Genomic DNA, 23,708 nt, shown 5'->3' on the forward strand with positions numbered 1-23,708 from the left:
TTACCTAACATGATGGTATGATGAAACTTAATCAAACATGCTTGTACAGTGGTACCTCAGGTTACATATGCTTCAGGTTACATATGCTTCAGGTTACAGACTCCGCTAACCCAGAAATAGTGCTTCAGGTTAAGAACTTTGCTTTAGGATGAGAACAGAAATCGTGCTCCGGCGGCGCGGCAGCAGCAGGAGGCCCCTTGAGCTAAAGTGGTGCTTCAGGTTAAGAACAGTTTTAGGTTAAGAACGGACCTCTGGAACGAATTAAGTACTTAACCTGAGGTACCACTGTACCTTATTTCCTAACAAATACCAATTGCACATGTAAAAGAATGTGCAGAGATGGTGAAATGTATATTCCATATGTTGGACTACCATCATCCCAAGCCAACATAGCCAAGGATCAGGGATGATGGGAGTTGTAGGCCAACAACATCTGGAGAGCCATACCTGCTCTAGTGTGACCAAGATACAGAATTCAAAGCAAGCCTATGTTAATGGGGGCTGGGGTGGTTCCTGGAGGCTCCATTAAGTTATTTAATCCTTGGCATTTCCAGGCTAGGGAAGATACCTGTGTGTGTGTGTGATGGCAGAGTAATGCCTTTGGAGCAAGGAAAAGGTGGAGAAAGAAAATCTTGCAAATACGCTTCATATTGTTAGTGAGGAAATGGAATGCATCACTTTGTTTTCCTGCATCCGTTCTGAATTCACTTCAGCCAAGACCATTTAACCGTCATTTTTAAAATATTGTCAACAATATCTGTGGAAATCCCGCACTTCTTACATTATTATTTTTTTGCCAAGAAGATGATGCAGCTGTAAAAGTATCAGAGGAAACTGTGGCACTGTTGGCTGAGCTGCTGCTGTTGTGAGTGCAGAAATGGCAAAGTTCCCAGATCGTCAGCTTTATACATATACATTAAATATGCACATTTTATATAAAGGGATATAAACCACAGGAAGCAGAAGTTAAACATCTCTAACTGAAATTTGTTGTTGTTGAGACAACAAGGCAGAACCTAGCTCGGTGTTGATAAGAACATTGATGCACAGTGAATCTGATTACTTAGATATGTTTTTAACTTAGGAAACATATCCCATCTTTCCACTAAAAAAACTGAGCTTACAACATCAATGGAAAAATGCAATAAAACATGCAATTAAAACAATTTATAATCCAAAGCAGAAGCAGGATGGCAATTCTTTGGATCCTCCCTTCTATAATATGCCTGACTAGTGGAATTTCAGAACTGGCATTTCAAGATGTATTAGGGTCAAACTGCACATGACCTTCACTGTGTAGTTCTGCCCTTGAGTGCACCATCCCTCTCTCCCCAGTTGCCCTGATAACTGGACTGGGCTCCCAGCAAGCTGGGTAGAGAACTTAATCCTACCCGCCTCCCTGCTGCAGCTTGCAGTTTGCACTGCAAACCAATTTTTCTGTGTCTGTGACAATGAGTCCTGTTCCTCTGAAGTCAGTTATAGGAACATAGTGGTGAGTATTGACCCAGCTCAGGCACATGGTATAGTGACAAAGGCAATAGTTGGTTGTATTGTGATGGTTTCATTCCTACCTGCAAGGTCATACTAGGGGGTGGTTCAGTCACCTAATGTTATTCAGTTGTTGTTGTTGTTTAGTCGTTTAGTCGTGTCCGACTCTTCGTGACCCCATGGACCAGAGCATGCCAGGCATGTTATTCAGTATTTGTATGTAACTACTGGGAACTGCTGTTTGGCTTTTTGGAGCACAAGGTCATTAGTACAGCTTTGTCTCTCCATTCCATCTGAATCAGGAGAGGCTGCTGCCTGAAATCAGTGACACGGTGCATGAGGACCAATGTACTTACACTAAATCCTGATAAGGCTGTGGGTGGACAGTTCCAGTATCTGGAAATTTTGTGGACAACCTGTTCTGGGAGGGATTGAAATCCTCTGAAAGAACAGGTTCACAGTCTGCAGGAACTCTTGGATTCCAGTCATGTCACTGGAGTCCCAGGTGGCTTCTATGCCTAGAGGTGTTTATGGTCATACTAGGCTGGTTTGGCAGCTACAGCTGTTCCTGGACCAGGGCGGCTAGGGCTTAGTAATCTATGCCGTAGTGACTTTCGTCTGAACTACTGCAATGCACTTTATGTGGGGCTGCCCTTGAAGACTGTCTGGAGGCTGCAGCAAATGCAGAATTGTAATTGTTAATTTTTCTGCTCTGCAACATATTCCAGCATTCTCTGGAAGGCGTTGGCTGGTTGTTAGCTGCTGTGGCAAGTCAAGTCACTGTGCCACTGCAGCTAAATTTGATTGATTGGCTCTTGCTTCCATTTGGTAAATTAATGCCTCACCATATATTTCCCATATGGCTTATGCCACATGAAATTATGTGAGAAGGTGCTATCCTATTTGGGCGGTAATTTTAGAAACAAACTTTGGTAAGCATCTTAAACGGCTTAGCACGCTATCCCTTGAAAAGCACATTGGAAGCACATTTCCTCCTCAATGAATTCTGGGCCCTGTAGTTTATACCTTCCAGAATTACGATTCCCAGAAACCCTTAACAAACCACAGTGCTCAGAATTCATTGAGGGAAAGAATTTGCTTCAAATGTCCTTTAAAGGTATAGTCACTATGCAGTCCCTGCTCTGCCTAGATTAAACCAGAGGACTGGTATATTGAAGATCACAACCTGTGGGCATCAGGCACAAGGCTTGTGCTGGTTTTCAGCTGCCATATGTAGAAGCTCAAGTACAGACAGCTTATTGAGAAATACCAGCAGTGGCATTGCTTGAAGGGCTTAACCCAACTGTCTCTTAACTGTTATGAAGCTCCAAGTCAATGAACAGGCGCACCGTTAATTCTCAAGGCTGTCAGGTAACCTTAAGGAAGCTCTTCATTGCAACAGCATGTGGGCAGGCCAAATATTTCCAGTGCTGCAGGCAATGGTGGGGGAAAAATATGTGCCTTAAGGGCATCAATTGATACTGAGCGTCAGAGGACAGTCTAGTCTGAAGGTGTCATCGAAAGCATTGTGGCGTCAAATCACTTCTCCCTGTTCATTTTGCGGACAGCAAAATTCCAGGTTATTCCTGATAACTGAGAGAAACACTTTTTTCTTTGTTTGTTTCTTTCCTAGTGATTCTGTCACACACATTGTGACTGAGAATAATTCTTGCGCTGAGATCTTGAAATGGCTACAAGCACAGAAGGTGGAGGACAGTGCGAGATTCAGGATCCTGGATGTCTCGTGGCTGACAGCCTGCCTGGAGGCGGGAAGGCCGGTGGATTCAGAGAAATATCGGCTTGTAAGTAAAGTGGACAACATGTTGGAAAAGTCAAACCGCAAATAATGGATGATTGGGCCAGAATTCTTAGGTTTAAATGGATTTGAAGGCTGGCTTCATTGAATCCAAAGTGGCTGAAATCCAAGGTACTTAACTTGCTTGTTGGATCACAGCCGGACTTGGTTTACCTAATTTATTCTCCTGCCAAAACATGGCTTGGGGTTGTTCTTCTCTGTGGAAGCCCCCTGAGAAACATGAAGCAAACAGATAATGGCCTAGAGTCAATGCTGGTACACATGATCTTCTCTGCCCTTCTGACCACCCACCTCCATAATTTCCCTGATATCCAGCTGTGATGATCTTGGAGCATATTTGTATGGAAAAGCAGCATACAAATTTAAATAATAAATAAATAATCTATAGCAAAGTACATGGTGGTGCGCATGTAATCACCAAATGCCAAACTCCGGGTTGGTCAGCTTTTGGGTAGGTAGGGGGCTGCTGCCACTGAGATCAGGTGATGTATCCTTTTCTTTTTAAAAAACACATTTTCTGTCATTTATCTACATACAGAGAAGTGGACTCTCCCATTTCCCACCCGGGAGCCTACTTCTTCTCCCAGTCTCTCAGCCTGGGAGACCCTTTCCACCCTGCCTTTCATGTAGGGAGGTTGGTCATGGATTCTAAGCCCCTTCATTCTGCTGACATGTCCCTCAAAGCAGGACTGAAGACATAGGAGCCAACTCCTAGGGGCCAAGGTCCCTTCGCCCCCTCCCCTAAAATATTTGAGGGGGCCAGGCCAAAACTGAGGGGAATTCCCATTCAAATGGCATGTGTGCGCCATGTCATGTGATCAATTATGCAGGGCAGGGCTTAACCCCCCCCCCCAATATTTTGTTCAAGTTGGCACCCCTGACTGAAGATGACATCAGCCCTGGAGCTAATCATTCCCTTCTTTTGTCATCAATGGAAGAGGGAAGTGGAAAACATAGTGGTAGTAAATTGCCCTATCTCATGTCCTGATCACAGCTAGCCGACAGAACAGAGGACATGGTGGTAGCTTCTCAAAGCTCCACCCCCCCGTCCACCCAACCCCTCCCCCACTGAAATATTGCTCTGTTGCAGAATGCTTTCAATGCAGGAACTTTCAATTTGTGTGTGAGCACAACATTAACTCTCCAATCCGCCTTGAACATTATAGCACTGTCGTTTTTCCTATAACTTCATGCCACAAGCCTAAGAACCACACCAGTAATTATATCTGCACAGCTGAGTTTGCGACTTACTTCCTCGCCCCCCGCCCGCCCAGAACAGCAGCCCCCACCACAAGCAAGACACTGTTCTTATTCATTTAAGCCTAATGCAGCTCTGTGGATATCTTGAAGAAAGTAATTACTTAATAGGAACTAGGACAGCCCTGCTATTGGAACTCCTTATGTGTAGTCCTCATCCCATGTCAATTACAATGCCCAAAGAATGGGCATAAAAAGAAGGAGCAATTTTTGCCATCATGGCGAGCTCAGCAAGTGCCATCATGACTACAGGAGGGATTGCAAGGCTGTCCAGCTACAAATGCGAATGCTGTGCTTTAAGAGATTGTGGGTGTGAGCAAGTCAGAGGATAATTACATGGAGAGAACAGTGGCAGCACCGTTAAGTGTGAACAAGCTGTTAATGTATAGTATCACTTCAGTCTTTTCGTTCACAGAACCTGGATGGCTCATAGTTGGAGAATGCTAGAATTAGTTCTTGTGAGTACAGAGCCAGAGAATGACAATTGATCAAGAAATATGGATCTGACATCATCAATAATTTAAACGCTCTGCTGAGATGCAAGTCTCTATCACCTGAGCAGATAAAAAAATATATTGCAGTTTCCTAATTTCTTCAGGATATTGCAAGGCCCAGATTTCTTTGGGATATTGCAGTTGACTGAATTGTTCCGGATGTTGTGATCGCTCTGTTCAGTACAGGTGTTGCACACCCTGGATAATTTGCTAAACTTTATTAAGAAGGAACAACTCTATTTTGGGTGAGCACTAAGCATGTGTCTAAAATCAAGTCGACAATCCAAGTCTTGTGTTAGCAAAATCCACATGTGCCCACCAGATGGCGATATTGCTCTCAGGCACCGGACGTTGTACAGCGCTTATATTATTTTTTAAAAAAATATTGCCAATGGAATTGTTGAAGAAAAGAATATAGTCAATACTTTGGATAATGCCTGTTTATATCAATACATTTGTTGATTTATACAGGTTAAGCTTCGGTATTGGCTTACAAGGTCTGTGCTAAAAGATTAAAAGCTCAGGGAGAGGTGATGTAATGCAGGAACAGGTAACGAAAATCCCTCTGTATGTGCATGCATGCATGTATGTGAATGCGCGCGCACACACACACACAGAGTAACTCAGTAATATTATATACATTTGCATAACAATTAAGGGATTTGATGCATAATAACCGAGCTTTCCAAGTTTATGGTAGCAATTTCTCTCAACTGTGCTACTTATGGCCCAAACCACAGGACAGGTGTCAAAGATTTGAGATGGTTAGTTTTACTCAGAGTTGACCCATGGATAATGATGGCCATCATGTATGGTGTGGATCTGGCCATAATTTTAATTTCAATGGACCGACCAAGCCCAGGAAGCTTCTGCCTGGTTTAGGGAGGGAGGTGCGATGCAGTGATGGGGTCCAAGAGCCCCCTGGCCCGGTTTTGGGAAGGAGGCAGCAGGGTCCTAGCATTCTGTCAGAGGCCTGGGAAGCTTCAGCCTGGCTTAGAGAAGGAGGCTCGATGCTCACACACACGGCATTGTGATGTTGTGATATCGCCTCCCCAATTGCCCTCACAAGCTGGTGCCTCTGTCCCTAACTGCTCGCCTACGAAAAATTTCACCACACACCACTGTTTCCTTCCTCAGGCTGTGGCTTCTCTCAGACCTGATGCAATGCTTTATGTGCTGCAACACAATCCTTTTCTCTATGGCTTAAAACAGGGGTCAGCAAACTTTTTCAGCAGGGGGCCGGTCCAATGTCCCTCAGACCTTGTGGGGGGCCAGACTATATTTTTTGGGGGGAAAGAATAAATTCCTATGCCCCACAAATAACGCAGAGATGCATTTTAAATAAAAGCACACATTCTACTCATGTAAAAACACACTGATTCCCAGACCATCCGGATTGAGAAGGTGATTGGGCTGGATCCGGCCCCTGGGCCTCAGTTTGCCTACCCATGGCTTAAAAGGTGCAAATATTTCATGCTCTAAATGCTCACCCGTGTAGGAACAACTCTGGCTTCGTTCTGTGCAAGTCGGCTAATTAGAATCCATCTCAAATGAACTTTTCATAATCAAGACACATATCAAAGCAGTAAGAATTTTAATGAAATTAAAAAAAACAACAACACACCAAACACTGAAACTGAACAGAAGGCAGGGAAGCCCTTGCCTTAAGCATGTTTAAAACCAGCCCATGACGTTTTGCTACCAGAATGGTCTTTCAGATTTTCTGCTGCCTCCAGGAATAAGGAAGAGTTGAAATAAAGGTTAATTGGTTTTTAAGGGTTTTTCAAATTAATTTTGTTGTAATTTAATTGGAGCAACATGAAGTGGAGATTTGTTTTACAATGATCAGCTAATTTTAGACAAGGGTCAGTGACAAAATAATGGACTCTACTGGAGTGTGGACTCTGACACTGCAGGGGAGCCCAGTGAGAGGAGGAAAGGCCAGGATTAGCCAGGAGGTGAGGGACAAGGCAGTGAGCTAATGCTACAACTAGGCAGAATGAGGCGGTTATCTCAGGTGGCAGATTTTAGGCAACATTAAGCAATAGCATTAAAACAAAAAAAAACATTTGACTCTCACATCCAGCCACACAATATCCTGGTTGTTCCATTGTGATTTTGCTCTGTTGAAGCTGCACAGAGCTAGGATCAGACACTGGGCAACCACCCCTGTTCCGAGTGGGGCGACCAAGATAATCAAGGGTCTGGAAACCAAGCCTCATGAGGAACGGTTGAGGGAGTTGGGTATGTTTAGCCTGGAGAAGAGAAGACTGAGAGGTGATATGACAGCTATCTTCACATAGCTGAAGGGCTGTCACATGGAAGATGGAGTTAGTTTGCTTTCTGATTCCTTCCTTCCTTCCACAGGAGGGTAAGACCAATGGATTCAAATTAGAAGAAATTAGGAGATTCTGACTAACCTTTAGGAAGAATGTTCTGACAGTAAGAGCTGTTTCAGAGTGGAACAAACTAGCTTGGAGGGTATTGGACTTTCCTTCTGAAATATACTTGGAGTTGCGTAGTGATTTCATGCTCTTTATTGCAGCTCATCAAAACAGTAAATGAATCCCCCCGCCCCCGAAACCATTGGCTTTATATACATTATTTACACAATAGGTCCCGTGTGATTAGCTGATTCTGCTTCCCTCATGGACCCTGACTGGCCTGATCCTGCAGGCCAATCGGTTGTTGCATTCTAGGATCCTTTTGTTGTTGTTTAGTTGTTTAGTCATGTCCGACTCCTCGTGACCCCATGGACCAGAGCACGCCAGGCACTCCTGTCTTCCACTGCCTCCCGCAGTTTGGTCAAACTCATGCTGGTAGCTTCGAGAACACTATCCAACCATCTCGTCCTCTGTCGCCCCCTTCTCCTTGTGCCTTCCATCTTTCCCAACATCAGGGTCTTTTCCAGGGAGTCTTCTCTTCTCATGAGGTGGCCAAAGTATTGGAGCCTCAGCTTCAGGATCTGTCCTTCCAGTGAGCACTCAGGGCTGATTTCCTTAAGAATGGATCGGTTTGTTCTTCTTGCAGTTCATGGGACTCTCAAGAGTCTCCTCCAGCACCATAATTCAAAAGCATCACTTCTTCGGCGATTAGCCTTCTTTATGGTCCGGCCCTCACTTCCATACATCACTACTGGGAAAATCATAGCTTTTACTATACGGACCTTTGTTGCCAAGGTGATGTCTCTACTTTTTAAGATGCTGTCTAGGTTTGTCATTGCTTTTCTCCCAAGAAGTAGGCATCTTTTAATTTCGTGGCTGCTGTCACCATCTAGGATCCTACCTGCCTATTATTCTAGGATCCAAGCTTAGAACACAACACCTTCACTGGAGGTTTTAGAACAGAGATTGGATGGGTATCTATCAGGGATTCTTTAGCTGTGATTCCTGCATTTCAGAGACTTAGACTAGATGAGCATTTGGGTTCCTTTGAACTCTACAGTTCTATAATTTTGTGATCTCAGCATCTCCTGCAGGTCCCAGCAAGGAGGCAATTTTCTGTTTCAAGTCTATTTGTGTCTTCAAAAGCTGGCAGAATGCAACTGATGCAGTATTAGTGTAATATAATAAATTGACCAGGCTCCTATCATAAGTCTTCATGCCACATTTTGCACCAATTGGAGTTTCTGGTCACTTTTCAAAATCAGTCCCATGAACAACGCATTACATTAGTCCGATCTGGAAGTGACTGGAGCATGTGCAACTGGCAATTTCCTTGTTGCAAAAATGTAGCATCACTGATTATATATGTTACAAAATCTTCTGTCTAAACAGGCTCTTGGAATTATCTAAAATCTCAAGAGAGTACAGTGTAAGTTTTATATTGAAAGGAACTTGTTTAAGGTGATTAAATTATTTTCCAGGCCATGTTGATACTTAATCATGTTGTACCAGGCAAACTGAGGCTATAGGTCATAAATTGCACATAATAGACATATTATTCAGCTTGCTCTTGCATAAAATCATTGAAACTAGAGAACTCAGAAGTTGTAAGTTTTACAAAGTTAAGAGATGACTTAACTTCCGAAATTTCCCACGCAGCACTACTGTCTTCTGAATTTCTTTAGCTGGCATTGGGTCTCTGGCAGCCCATTTAGCTGTGATATGATGTCTGCAGTTTAAAATCCACCATTAAAGTATAATTCACAGATTGTATTATTATCAAGTCTGAATGATTTTGTCGCAACCTACTGAATCCCTTTGGGCTATTTGCCAAGGCAGGCTCAGACATACGCACACTAATTTTCCTCCTTTCAAAACACACAGCGAAAATTACCAGAAAGCTGCGCTTACTACTGCTATTAGAAATTATCCTAATACAAATGCCATTGAACAAGTAAATGAATTTCTAGTCCCCACTGGATCATATATAATGGCAACTTTTAGATGAAATATTATTAGCGGAAGGGCTTATCTAATTTGGCAAAAGTCTTTTGTCCCATATATTATAGTCGTGTCTCTGATGTAGACATGGAAGAAAGCTTTTCACGCTATACCTGGTTTCCTACATCTTTGTCCTTAAATGTGTCAATACAGAATGAACCAATCTGGAATGGGTGCTTTCCCCCCCAAACGGAGATGTTCTATAATTTGACTTGGTGAATCATATTTATTAAGAAGGGGAGCAGTACTAGGTGCTCTCAAGCAACCTTAAGAATTGATTCTTTGTCAAACTCTGCTTTTCGTAAGAGGAAACCACTTATAAGCCACTTGTTCTTTGATTCTCTTGCTGGACAGCTGGGATTCAGTAGTATCAGCTCAACATGGAGGCCCGCTTGTCTTTGGAAAGGAGGAAGCAATGTATTTTCCTCATTTGGGTACTGGCTGGGATAAAGAACACAGGCATGGAGAAGATTTAATACTAGTCAGAGCATGTGTGGTAATATGACTTAGCCAGTCTAACCCAGGGGCAGGAAGCCTCAGGCTCAGGGGCGAAATGTGGCTCTCCAGGTCACTTTGTGTGGCTCTCCCTAGCCACACCCTCTTTCCTGAGGCCACGCCCCTTACCAGCCCTTGATTTACATCGTGCCTTAGTATTGCTTGGTTGGAATGTGTCCTTGAACCCTAATAATGACTCTTGCTGGAGGATAGAGAGAGGTGTGTGTTGCATTAAGAAACCAGCCTAATGTACTACAAAGCTAAAAAAATTATATTCATTGTTTTGCCCAGTTTTGTCTCTGACCCTCTACACTAGTGATATGTGAACCTGAGAACGTTGCCCAGAAGGGAATTGGACCCACAGACTGTATGTTTCTCCACCCTTCTGGTCTATCCATATCTTTCTCCAGAATCTGTGTTTTATGGCCATTTGGTCACCATAGAGACATTTTTCATAACAACTTTTTCATGGCAAATGTAAAGTTTGCCCTCTGGGAGAAGGGCTACATGCCCTGGGTATGAACCCTGGGATCTCCTGGAACAACTCCTGGGCAACAGCTGCCAGTCAGTTTAGATAATACTGAGCTAATGGTCTAATCTGATATAAGGCGGGTTCCTGTGTTTCCATGGTAACTCAATACTTGAATAAAAAGCATCATGCCTGGGAATGATGGGAGATAATATGAAAGTTCTATCAGTGGTGTTGGTCCCATTATGGATCCTTCAGACACAGGCCAAATGATGCTGCGGTCATTTGGTATCTCCCATAGCTGGCAGTAAGAGGCGTTTGTGGTGTTCATTCTATATTGGGAGCATCACAGTTTGAAACTGTCGCTGTCAGAATAAGAGAAAGATGGCGCGAGAATATGGCTGGGTTTGTTCAAAAGCACATTGTCTCCACGAGAGAAACAGAAGGGGCTGTTTGCTTGAAATGTTTTGCAACATGGCGAGAAAGGAACGGAATATATTCTATAGAAATAAAAACTTGGCAATCAGGTTTTGAGGTAATTATTAGAATGACAAATTGCCCATTTCCCCCTCCTCTCTCTTTCTAGGTGGGTGAAAAGTGTTCTGCTACTTCATCCATGCAGTCAGTGGATACTTCAGTTCTTGGTACGGATAGTGTCTCCCAGTATGCCTGTCAAAGGAGGACAACTTTAAATAATTACAACAAAAAATTCACGGTAATATACATAATAACTTTCTTCTCAGAATAGAGGGTCACACTAAACCACAGGCACCTTGAGGAACTAGTTATAGACTAAAAATACATTGTTCATATAGTAATACCTACGCAAACATCCACCTTGTGTAGCGTCCATTCCGGCAAACATCTGCAAGCAAACCTGGAAGTATCGTAATGACTCACGCATGCGCAGAAGCACAACTGCTCCGTGCATGTGCGCAGATATGTCGCTTTGCCCTGTATCCTTTTCGGCTAGTGACCGGGGCTCCGGAATGGATCCCGGTTGCAAAACAAGGCATCACTGTATAGCTGCCCAGGAAGCAGCAACACCTAAGTTGGAGGATGAACAACCATCCTAGCCATATTTATTAAGAAGCCTATCTTGCTTACTTTTATGGGAACTATTTCTAAATATGCACAGAGCTTTGGCACAATTCTAGTTAATGAATAGATTTTTTTTTAAAAAAAGCTAATCAATAAACCGTGGGGTTTTTTTAAGCACTTGTTCCTTTAGAATGGCTTCTTGATCTCACACAACCTTGCTGTGGTGTCATGAAGCACTCCTGGTGGTTGTGCGTGGGTCAAACAACTTTGTGGGTAGGGTTTTTCTCAATCGATCAAGAGCTGCACAACCAACTTTTCCCCACATGGCTATTTAGTTCACACACAATTCCCCGCAACATGGGATCATGTCGTGGAGAAGTAATGTAATGTTTCTTGGTTTTTTTAAAAAATGTTTTTGTAATTATTGCAAACTGCTATGAGCCCAACATTTGTTGTTGGAAAAGCGGAACAGAAATATCAAATCAAATCAAGTAATTCCTATGCTGCTCAGTGTGTGTATTTGTTTGTACAGTGGTACCTCGGGTTACATACACTTCAGGTTACATACGCTTCAGGTTACAGACTCCGTTAACCCAGAAATATTACCTCGGGTTAAGAACTTTGCTTCAGGATGAGAACAGAAATCGTGCTCCGGCGGGAGCGGGAGGCCCCATTAGCTAAAGTGGTGTTAAGAACAGTTTCAGGTTAAGAACGGACCTCCGGAACAAATTAAGTACTTAACCTGAGGTACCACTGTATGTGTGAATGAGTGAGAGAGACACAGAGAGAAAATGACTTGTAAACTGCTTCAAGAATTGCTGTAGCAACTTAATTTATGCTTCCTGATAGACACAATAAAAATGACTGTCATGTGGTTATATAACCATAGAGTTGGAGAGGACCTTGTAGTCCAATCCTCTGTTTGATGTAGGAAACCTCGAGTTAGAGGCATACCATCGCCAGTAGATGGTTGTCAGGCACTTGCTTAAAGGCCTCCAGTACAAGAGAGACCACCAACCACCTAGTGTCTAGGTCCATTGTCATTTTCTCCTTAATGGGTTGGGACAGATGGTAGCTTGTGATTATTTCAATGTGTGCCTCACTGGCATTTTCAACCTACATTTTCTGTCTCACCACTGCTATTACAAGTTAACCTTTTCAGACTAGAGCTTTCCTGCCACATGGGAATAAAAAATGGTTCTGTTTTGTGATTGGCAAACACCGAAACAAGCGCATGCCCCATTTCAGTGCGTGGTTAGTTGCAATGTGGTTCTGGTCAGTGAGCTCAGCTTAGTTAAGCAAACCATTCTCTCTCAGCCAAAACCCTCCCCCCCCCCAATTTGTAACATTTGTTGCTGTTGTTAATTATTCTTGGCTTACTTTATAGGGTTGGAAACATTACTGAGGACTGTGTAACCTTTTGTGAACTTGTGAAAAATGCCATGTAAATGTCCTTTTCTAAGGAATCTTTCCCCACGGTATCAATAGCTGGGAATGGGCTTTCAGATAGTAAAGTTTTTCTGCTCTTTCTGTATTATGTCAAGTGAGTATGAGCATCCTCTGTTAGGCCCTGAGGATTCTAATCATTCTACCAAAATGAGGAACAGATTGGCTATGATGGGCTACAGACTGCAACTGACTCCAGCTGAATGTTGAATTTCATTTTCCTGAGCCACTCAAAATTCAGAGCCTGTTCAAGCTGCTGTGTTGTCCTCCTTAGTTATGAATTTTCCTCTGCAATCATTGGCTGAATAATACCCCCACAATATTATTTCAGATATGCCTAAACATAAAGATTTATTGCTTTGTTTTGGCTTTTTAAAAGTTAAGCTCTTTTGTCATTTCCCCCCTACCTCGTTAAACTGACAGCTCAAAACAAGGGCATTTATTATATAGTTTTTGTGCCTGCTTCATGCCGCATCTGAACTCGCTTGCAGAATCTCCATCTCTCTCATGTCCCTCATTAAAGTAACAGCCATGGCACTTTTTGTGTTTTCCACAAGTAATACTAAGTCAAGGTGGTCTGCCTAGGGAGGATGGGAGCCGTAGTCCAAAATATTGGGAGGGCACTTGGTTGGGGAAGCCTGCTATAGCATAATTTGGAACCATTTATGAGGCCTACTTTGTATGAAGGCAAGCAACTGCTTATAGATATATAGTGGTACCTTGGTTTAAGAACAGCTTAGTTTATGAACAACTTGGATTAAGAACACTGCAAACCTGGAAGTAGGTGATTTGGTTTGTGAACTTTGTCTTGGAAGCAGAACATGTTTCGCTTCCTGTTGAGTGTGTTTCATTTGTAAATGGAGTTCCCCACTGCTATGGGAAAGCACACCTTGGTTTAAGAAAGCTTTGGTTTAAGAATGGACTTCTGGAATGGATTAAGTTCGTAAACCAAGGTACCACTGTATAGGTATTTCCAATGAATTCCAGAAGTCTGCTCAGCAGTTAGTTAAGTGGTAATGAGAATAAATGTGAGTAGAAAGCCTGTGGAGGTGAGGAATTACAACCTTCTTGGGAAAGACATAACCCGCCACGAGCCATGCTGAGCTTCTTGACTAGGCTTGCACCTGCCCCTAGAAAAATGTGATTGCCCGTTTTTAAAGTGAAAAGTGTCCCGTGTCCTGTTTGGATGCCTTTTTTCATGTTTTCAAGCTCATCCTCCTCCTCAAAACTGTGTGGGCAGATAGTGGGTCAGACTTGGAGAACAAGAAAGGGGGTATGCATGGCTTTGGTGGAGAGCAGGTGGAAAGAGTTTTTGTGTGCTTGAAGACAGAGACTCAGAGTCGGAGAGCTAGAGAGAGTAAGGGCTTGCTTTGAAGTCATTTCTGCACCAGGTAAAGTAATTTTTAGCTCCCCAATTCCCACCCTGACCTGTCCTGTATTTTGCCCAACCAAAGGTGGCAACCCTGCTCTCGACTCAAGTGTCAGACTGGGGAGGTGGCAGAATGAGCGCCCCCCCCCCCGCTGCTCTGCCCAAGGTCCTCTTGTGCCGCCTGAGTCCCCGCTGATCTGCATGTAAGTTCAGGACCAGTAAATTAGGGCAGACCGCTTTAAAATGCTGCTGCTGCATAGCAAGCTTCATGTCCAAGCAAGGGCCTCTGATGGGGACCTAAATGTCCAAGTGGGCAAATGTGGAGGCAGGTTATACTTCAAGCACCCTGGCACCAAGGCTGGACATGATTTAAAGGACAAGACCAGCACTTGGAACTGGGCCCAGAAATAGGCTGGGAGCTGTTCCAACCAGTGAAGGGCTGACATAATATGCTCATAGCAGCTGTTCCCAAGGAGAGAACAACGTAACTGTATTGAACTCCTTGGAGAAAATGTAGTGTATAAATGTAATAATAATTTGTCTTGGTGACTCGCACGTTGCGTAGGCCTCATGTTCTATGTTTTACTTTTCCTGCCTTGTTTGTTGCCCTCTACAGTAAAGAGCCATTAAATTCCTCCATTGAGAATAGGCCTAATCCTTGTCTTATAAATGGTGATGTCAAATAAAATATTATATATTTACTTCATCAATAATAGGTCATATGGTTAGTCGGCATCCAGTGGCTACTGAGAATGCTCAGTCCTCATCCGTCTTTCGCCTCCCCCTTTTGGGTTCTCCCCACCTTTTTTTGGTACTTTGGGGTTCTTCCAAGCATGCTGATATCTCCCTCTTGTGTGTAGATGTTGCTGCTTTGGCTACACAAGCAGCACTGTCCATGACAGGACATGGTAGTGGAAGTGACCCATAATGAACAACAACATTGCAAAACAAGATGATGCCTCTGAGGGGAGGGTATGCCCAGTCAGTCCATTGCAGCTGTACATGCATATAATTTTGATGTCTTTCTTCTTATTTCAAAATATAGTCCAGCTGGCTCTCAAATCCATCACTCTAAAGGTCAGTAAAATTAAACTCTGAAAGGCTGAACAGTGGCAGTTTTAAACAATTGATGACTACACCCCAGTGGGTCATTTTGTAGCACCTCAATAAATCAGATGTGTAGTTTTTTTATTTTAAAAAAAGTTTGTGTGATACCTTTTACTGTTATTTTTACTTATTATGTTCTCTTCACTTGAAAGCAGTTCATTGCAAGTAATAAAACTGCATTCTGAAGCATATTTTATTGCTTTGGTATCTCCTGAGCTTCCACTATTCTGAAAAGCTGTGAAGGGGGGAGAGGTCTCTTTCATGGTAGATATAAGCCCTTCACTTTGCAAATATCTTCACTTGCGGTTAAAGTTTCTTAGGTGGACAGATAGTCATTTGCATCATCTGCTAGTGCTACAGCCATCATTGCGATGTCAGATGGTTTTTACCTGTGAACTACAGGGGCTTTGTGAACATCCTTCAGCAGCCATGTTTACAAAGGTCTTTCAGATGTGCCACCCAGGTTTCTCCTCCAAATGGGGGAAATATGTGGGGTGGGGGATTGAAGGTGTACTCCCCCCTGGGTGGATGCGAACATACCTTTCTCAATCAAAGGAATAACCAGGAGATTTCAGCTCCCAGTTGTTCCTTTGAAGCCCTTAGGTGGGCACGGCTTCCTGAAAACGGCGTGAGCAAAATGAGTAGGTCTGGAGGACCATCTTTGGTCTGTGAGCTAGTGGTTCCTCAGTCTTCGCTTAGTGTGCCATGGCAGAGAGCAAGGCCAGAAACGGGCCTTTTTCCTTCTCAGGAGATTAGATATTCTACATCAGAACAACCAGTCAATGCAGGATAACAGATGCTAAGGCTTGGCCAGTTGTTGACAGATCAACAGATCAACTAGAGGGCAATATAAGAATTAGCACAATGCCCACTTGTTGTGATCCCCTCCCACCTGCATGTTAATTCTACATATGTAATAGCATCTACATTAACATTATAAATTGATTTTGCACTCCCATGAAACTCTGGGAGCTGTAGTTCTAGGAGGGAGTCTAGGGATCTCAACAGATAATTCTTACCATCTTTGCATGCTATGATTTCCATGATTTTTTTTTGCAGTGCAGGAGAGACCTTAACGAGTTAAATAGGTGCAAAACTGCAATAGGTTTGCACAGTAGATATACCTTGAAATAACTAGTAAATTGCAGTGGGACCACTTAACATCTTGTGGTGAAGAACAATGCAAGAACAGCATTTACTGGGAGGATTTTCATAGCAATAGTTTTATATTTAAACTTCTGTCCCGCAGCGTTTTTATCTGGGGCCTGTGCTTTGACTGTAATTCATACATTCAGAAAAAAGATGTCCTGAAAGATTATTTTCTGTGCAAATACGGAGCTGCGATGAGGCAGCAGTATAATTTACTTATACAAGCTGTGGGCAACCAACCATTAAATGACGCATTGTCTCTGGCTGAATGCCACATAGCCTGCAAATTAGGTCCAAACTGTCTTGAATTATGTGCTGGTGATAGCATCTTGTTATAACCACTTTATTTTAAGATATAAATATATTGCCTTTTCTTTCCCTTTGTAACTTGGCAATAGCTTTTTTCTTGCTGTTGCTATTTTTAGCTTTTAATGTTAGCACTGCAGTCTGTGTTGGTCTTTGATAAAGACAGGGATTTTTCACTTAGAAGTGACCCGTGGGACTCTCAAACCCCATTTTTGAGTTCTCTTGTAGAATAGCGGTTGCTTTGTAAAGGCAATTAAATATGCCATTTTCCATACTCTCAAGTCAAGCAAGAAAACAGGTGTTTTGCTAACACCGCAGCCACTCTCATGTAATGAGGCTGAAGAAATCTTCTTTTCTTACAAGTCGTAAGTCAGCCAACCTGACAACCAGATGGAATAAAGGAGGCCAGAGCTGCAGATGTGGCTACAGGCCATTTTGGATGGCCCAAGGAGAAACTGAGCAGTGGGGAAGGACTGAGAAAGAAAGCATATATTAATATTGCACAGTTTGAAGTGACTGGAAGCGTAAGAACTGACTCCTATGGGAAGAAATCATGGTCCAGACCCATAAAAATATTATTCAGCGCTCTTTGAAAACAGAACATAAGCATCAAAGATACAACCCAAATATCCAGACAATTTAATGTGCTGTCCAGCACAGGACCAGTATCTTAGAAACAAAAGATAGCTCCCCAAATCAAACTGTATCTCTCCTCCCCATTCCAGCCTGCCTTAGTCTGCCATGGCTATGCATGGGCTGGGCCTCCACAGTGGCTGTCTCTCTTCCTCCTCGCCTGCTCTCCAGAAACTGCTACGAGCTGCCCAAGGGAGGAGGTCAGATGATCACTCTCAGCCGCCGCCTCTCAGGACAAGTGCCAGCTCCTCCTCCTCCCTGAGCTCGGTGGCGGTGGCACTGCCGGGGTGTGTGTGGAAATGCACATTCTGAGATCAGATAAGAAGCTGGGATGGCTTTCATAATTCTGGGACTTTTCCTGAAAAATAAGGGACGCGGGTGGCACTGTGGGTTAAATCACAGAGCCTAGGACTTGCTGCTCAGAAGGTCGGCGGTTCGAATCCCCGCAACGGGGTGAGCTCCTGTTGCTCGGTCCCTGCTCCTGCCAACCTAGCAGTTCGAAAGCACATCAAAGTGCAAGTAGATAAATAGGTACCGCTCTGGCGGAAAGGTAAACAGCGTTTCTATGTGCTGCTCTGGTTCGCCAGAAGCAGCTTAGTCATGCTGGCCACATGACCCGGAAGCTGTACGCCGGCTCCCTCGGCCAATAAAGCGAGATGAGTGCCGCAACCCCAGAGTCGGCCATGACTGGACCTAATGGTCAGGGGTCCCTTTACCTTTACCTGGAAAATAGGGGCACTTGGAGGGTGTGCGATGGGAGTCGTGGTCCAGCAACGTCTGGAAGGCAAAGGTTGCCCAGACCTGTTGTAGACAGATGTGCATGTCTCACACATGTGTGCAAGGTGGGTGGGTTTTGAGCAGACCCACCCCCCACTTTTATGTAGCATTTTCAGATTGCTAATTGTGCCTTACCTATTACTTAAGTTTCAAAAATGAAAATGTAACTTGTAACCTGTAGGCTGTTCCACAGCAGCCCTATGTGTCTTCTTGCATGATGAAGGATTAATAAATGTCCGAGAGTGTAAAATCACATGGTAGTTTTCAACTGGAGAGTCTTTAATTTCTTTCTCTGCTTCTGTAATAAATCAGTAACATGGTCACCGGCTACACTCTCTGAGCAAAGGATTCTTCACACATTAAAGCACCAAGACCTTGTTGCCTTCCTGTCTCTTTCCATAAGGCACAGCTCAAGCCTGCAGTGTAATTTTTATGAGCCAAAACAAACATTGTTATTCTCTCCCCAACCCTCCAAGAAGGTTGGTTAGCTTAGAATATTAATACTGAACTGCAATAAAATGCAGAAGGACATTTTTCTTATAGACAAATACAATTTAATTCTGAGAACAGAAAGTAGTTAAGGCTGGCACAAAGGGCGGAGCAATCCTGAGGTTCATTAGAAACAGTTTTTGAATTGTACTGGCCTTGGGCCATTACTCATGAGAATAAGAAAGTGGATGTTTGACTATAGACTGAATACCAATTGCCTTACTATATCCGGTATGTGGGTGATGGGAGATTGTTCTTTTTTTCCATTAACGTAGCATTTCATTATTTTGTCCCCATCCCTAAAAGAGTCTGTTGTGTCACTGACTGGTAAACAAGTAAATTATTTTTAATGCAGTTTAAATCTGACAACTTGGTGACAATATCTTCTAAATAACATTTTTTTTGTAGTGTAGAAAGTGTTTAGGGAAGAGAAATTCACAAACTGATGTGTTGAAACAATAAAGTAATAGATGGTCTCTGTGAACCTTAGCACTATGTAGAAGTTGCTTGCTCTGAATGTGGAAGGTCCTGTACGAGGGGCCCAATCCACCGGGAAAGTAGCCTATGAAAGAAATGATTGACAAAGTCTTGAGATCTATTTCTGCAAACTTCGATTCATTTATGGAAAACTTTCCCCCTCTGAGGTATGATTGGTGCTGACTTTGTGGCCATTTTCTCCTCTGCAGTTAAAAAATATGCAAACGACAAGCATGCAGTTTTGTTTAGTTGTATAGTTAACACCAAAAACAGAAACTGTAATCTTTTTATGGCCAACTTCTAGAGTTGGAGACATCTGTAAAATGCTTTTATAAGAGGTGAAAACTGGATCAACTTTGCAACTAATTAAAATCTCTTGGAGGTGATGCATGGACCAGAAGTTTCCTGCTTGGCAGGGGGTTGGACTCGATGGCCCTTGTGGTCTCTTCCAACTCTATGATTCTATGAAATATTACAGCACTGCAGGAATCTGGGGTTCTCCTCTGTACTAGATTAATGTAAATGAACTGTTTTTCTATGTTGCTTTTAATACACAGTATGGAAGATATCCTTTTTATTAAGATGTTTGGCTATGTTGCTTTTTAATACACAGTGTGGAAGATATCCTTTTTATTAGGATGTTTCTGGCAGGCTAACAGACAGTAAAAATTATCGGTATCATATACTGATGTGGTATCCTACTAGGATACAAGCCAATTAAATATTTGTTAAATCCAAATAGTTAGCAGTGCTTTCCTTCTCCCTTGATTCTGATTACATGGCAGTGAGAAGAGATAGAGGTGGTGAAGCAGATTTTTATTTTATTCTAATCCTGAGCAAATAAATCAAAACATGCCAAAATGTGTCTTACAGGGAAAAGGCAGTCCTGCAATTTCTTTCAGCGTTTGCTGGCAGTGGTTTGTTTAGGGAGGAATACATATTCAAACGTTAGTCTGATTGTTTATTTAAAATGTCTTAATGAGCTCTTGGGTAGTTGGAGAAAACACAGAGTAATGAAAACATCACTGAAATGAAGGCTTTGATGACATCTTTTAGCTGACTGTCAAGAATGTTTGAGTAGACGTGGCATTTTAGTTTTCTTCTCAGTTTAAGGCAGTAACACATTTTCCCTCAAGACCTGTCCACCCACTAGCAGAAAGCAAGGAGTAGCCTACCTAAAATAGCAATGGCATTATGCTTTCTATCATTTATCTTGATAGCTTAAGCAAGTGCAACGTGACTGGGCCATTGCTTTCCCTCTCTTTCTTTTTTTCACTTAGATTGCCTTTGTTCTTTAAGGCAGCTTCAATTATTTCTTGTGCGAACCATGATGTCCTTTGCTACACCCATCATGCACTGGCATTATTTGAAAAAGTTCTGCCTCTGGATAACTCCTCTCCATGATACAGTCATACCTTGGTTTTCGAACAGCTTAATTCTCGAATGTTTTGGCTCCCGAACACTGCAAACCTGGAAGTGACTGTTCCAGTTTGTGAACTATTTTTGGAAGCCGAATGTCCGAATGGGCTTCCGATTGGCTGCAGGAAGCCGCACTTTGGTTTCTGAATGTTTTGTTTCAATGGATGTTTGTAATGTTAAAAAATATAGAAGAAGAAGAAGAAGAAGAAGAAGAAGAAGAGGAGGAGGAAGGACCTCTCCGCAAAGACTGAAATTATGGCTTCTACACACACACAAATCTGACAAGAGGCCCATTTCATTTTAACGGACGGGCTATTCCCCCCCCCACACCGGTTGGTAATCATAATCCAAAGGGAGAATAAAATTGTCAGCAATACTTTCTGCTCTCTGTGCTCTACATGAAGTTATATTGGAAGGGGTGACGGTAATATCTTCATTTGCTCAGGAGGAAGCAATCGCTGCAAGAGCAAATAGGAAGATAATAGAGCTCGTGGAAGGTGAGTCAGTAGCAGCAACAGCAGCTGGTGAACTCATGATTTGCCAAGAGCATCTGGCAAGGTGAAGCAAGCATGAGTGTGCTTGGATGCATTTCCCAGCCATTTCTACTTGCGTTGGCATCTGGAGGACTACATCTGCTCCTTCCTTCCAGTGGCTAGTACAGACAGGGCAGGTCTTTATTACAAGTGTTTCCTCATTAAGAGGGTAATATGTGAATCATTGTAATAATGCATTCCTCAAGGAAAGACCCTACAAATGTTTGAGGTTCAATACAAACCAACACAGGCTGTTTAGTTACAAACAGAGGTATTTGGGTCAAAATGTAGCAAGATCAACTTTCTTCTACCTTGACTGAAAGTGCAAAAAAGCAGAGGGAGGCAAATGAGACTTCCCAAAACATAATATGCTCTCTGAGTGAAACATCTGCCATGTTTTTCTATGATGGAATGGAAAACAGGTGTCAAATGTGTAGGGGAAAGCCGATTATTTCTACGTATGTGAAAGAGACAGAAACAAACTTAAATAAGAGTTTTCATTTTATTTTCAAAGTGTTCTGTAATCTAGTTCTTATACTGCAATTTGCAGAAGTCATATTTTACATTCAAGGTAAACAGCATGGTTTGGATGAATAGTGTATCAGAGCCAAACTAGACATGACATTTGTCATGTTGTCTGCTTTTCTACAACTCATTCTTTATTTTATGAATAGTTGGTGGCCTTGGGGCTGGTGAGTTTCCCTCCTTTAGGGTGAGGGGTCCTAGTTGGGACTGTGATGGGGCAAAGAGTTAAAATAGAGGAGGCTAATCAAAGGCCCTCTAGATGTTGCTGAACTACAATTCCCATCATCCTCTGACAGAAGAACATAAGAGACTGCCCCAGAATGAACTTAATTTACATTCATCTTACCTGGCAATTATGAGAACTTCTTTTTGGTGTAGTTCAGAAATTCAGTGAACTTTGTGACACTTAAGTACTTTGTTTCAAACACTGATCATCTTAAGAGAAACTAGTATACTTAAAAAGTTTTGAAAGCCAAGGTTTTTTTTAAAGAAACACACACATTGATCTGCCACTTGAACATTTCAGTATGTTATCTAACCTTGCCAGACGTTACAGTGTGCCCTAGACATTTTTGGTTTGTGCTCTTGTTTTCTCACCAGACCTAAGATTCTTGTCATGCCTTGCCTAATATCTGACAAGCCTGGCATTATCTAGGTTATCCCCCCCCCCCCCAATGAAAACATAATTCGACAATGAGTGAACATAACATACATTTTTGTCAACAGACATAATGCACCGTCTTAGTCCGGTACATTTTAACAGGAAAGGATTTGACATTTGCGAACTTTCCTTGCATTTCAGTGACCCAAACTGGACTCCCAAATTAGTCTGAGGTGGCAACAAGATGTTATCTTGGCAAATGCATTTCTCTAAACTCACATTTGCCAAGATAACATGTTTACTGAACTGAGACAGCACATTATATCGTCCACTGAGAACAATGGCTGCTAAAGGTCTGTGTAGAAGACAGATCTTTGGTTGAGCTTTCTTGCTTTAATTGTAAAAAAGGGGTCCAACAATCAAGATACCATTAGCCTTGTCAGATGTTATTAGATAACATGTGACAACACTCTTAGGCCCATTGGAGGACCAGTTAACACAAAACCACGGCCATGTAGTGGTAAATTTTGAAGTGAAGGTGAAGGAGCTAATAATGAAAGCCCCCCTAACCCCATAACCACAGAGTCCAAAAATGGAAACAGCTGTGTCAAGCCATTATTTATTCACTCCCTTCCCAAACAGCAATACTACAACCAATGTATTAGGATCAGAACAACGTCATTCTATGTATAGTTTCCTTGGGAGTAATTTCCACTGAACTCAACAGTGCTCACATAGGTTTGACTCATAAAACACATTGAGCTTTAATGAAAGGTCTTCAGCTAGCTGAAATACAGCCTATAACTTTTCGTTAGAAAGTGCCCATCATCTTGCAAAGAAGTGTTCCATTTAAACTGCTAGCCTGAAGTTGGAACCCTATCAAAGAAAAGGAAAGAAGTACCCAGGCTGTGCTTGTTTATATTCCTCATTCCCTTCGTTGGGCACTTCCCTGGGCACCTCCAGACTATTACCATTTTGCGGGAGGTTTGTGCAGTTAGTGGATTAAAGCACTCTTTTGTCCTAGCAGAACAAGCCCACTTTAAAAAAAGAAATGGACTTTGTGTGGTTAGGAAAATGATGCGGAAATGAATTCAGCGTGAATGCTCCTTGCCATATAGCCTTCCTGTAAAACAAACCAGAATGCATGCTTAATAAAGACAAGAACTGTCAAAGCAGATCAGGAACAATGCTCAATATATAGGAGCCCCAGATCAATTTTTGCACCTACTGACTCTTCCCCCTCACCCACCATTTCCCCCCTCAATTGTTTTGAAGAAACAAAGATGTCACACCATGACATACTTGACAAAAGAGGATTTGGACAGATTTTTCAGTATTACAGAAACTGCAACATTTCACCTTTCCTGCCTCTGGTGTTTTGGTCAAATTGGTGGTGATATGTCACCTAATGCTCTTTAGGTCAAAAAGCCAC

General features: G+C 42.6%; 1 protein-coding gene across 1 annotated transcript in view; it reads left to right on the forward strand.

Annotated features, from left to right (window-relative positions):
• Window positions 1-23,708, forward strand: part of DNTT (DNA nucleotidylexotransferase) — a 136,724-nt gene that overhangs the window by 35,411 nt on the left and 77,605 nt on the right. The window contains exons 4-5 of the mRNA XM_081863303.1: window positions 3,122-3,290; window positions 10,991-11,119. Coding sequence (XP_081719429.1) covers window positions 3,122-3,290; window positions 10,991-11,119 — 298 coding nt within the window. The remainder of the gene's footprint in view (window positions 1-3,121; window positions 3,291-10,990; window positions 11,120-23,708) is intronic.

Source organism: Podarcis erhardii (genome assembly GCF_964252035.2).
Source record: "Podarcis erhardii genome assembly, chromosome: 5".
NCBI lineage: Eukaryota > Metazoa > Chordata > Lepidosauria > Squamata > Lacertidae > Podarcis > Podarcis erhardii.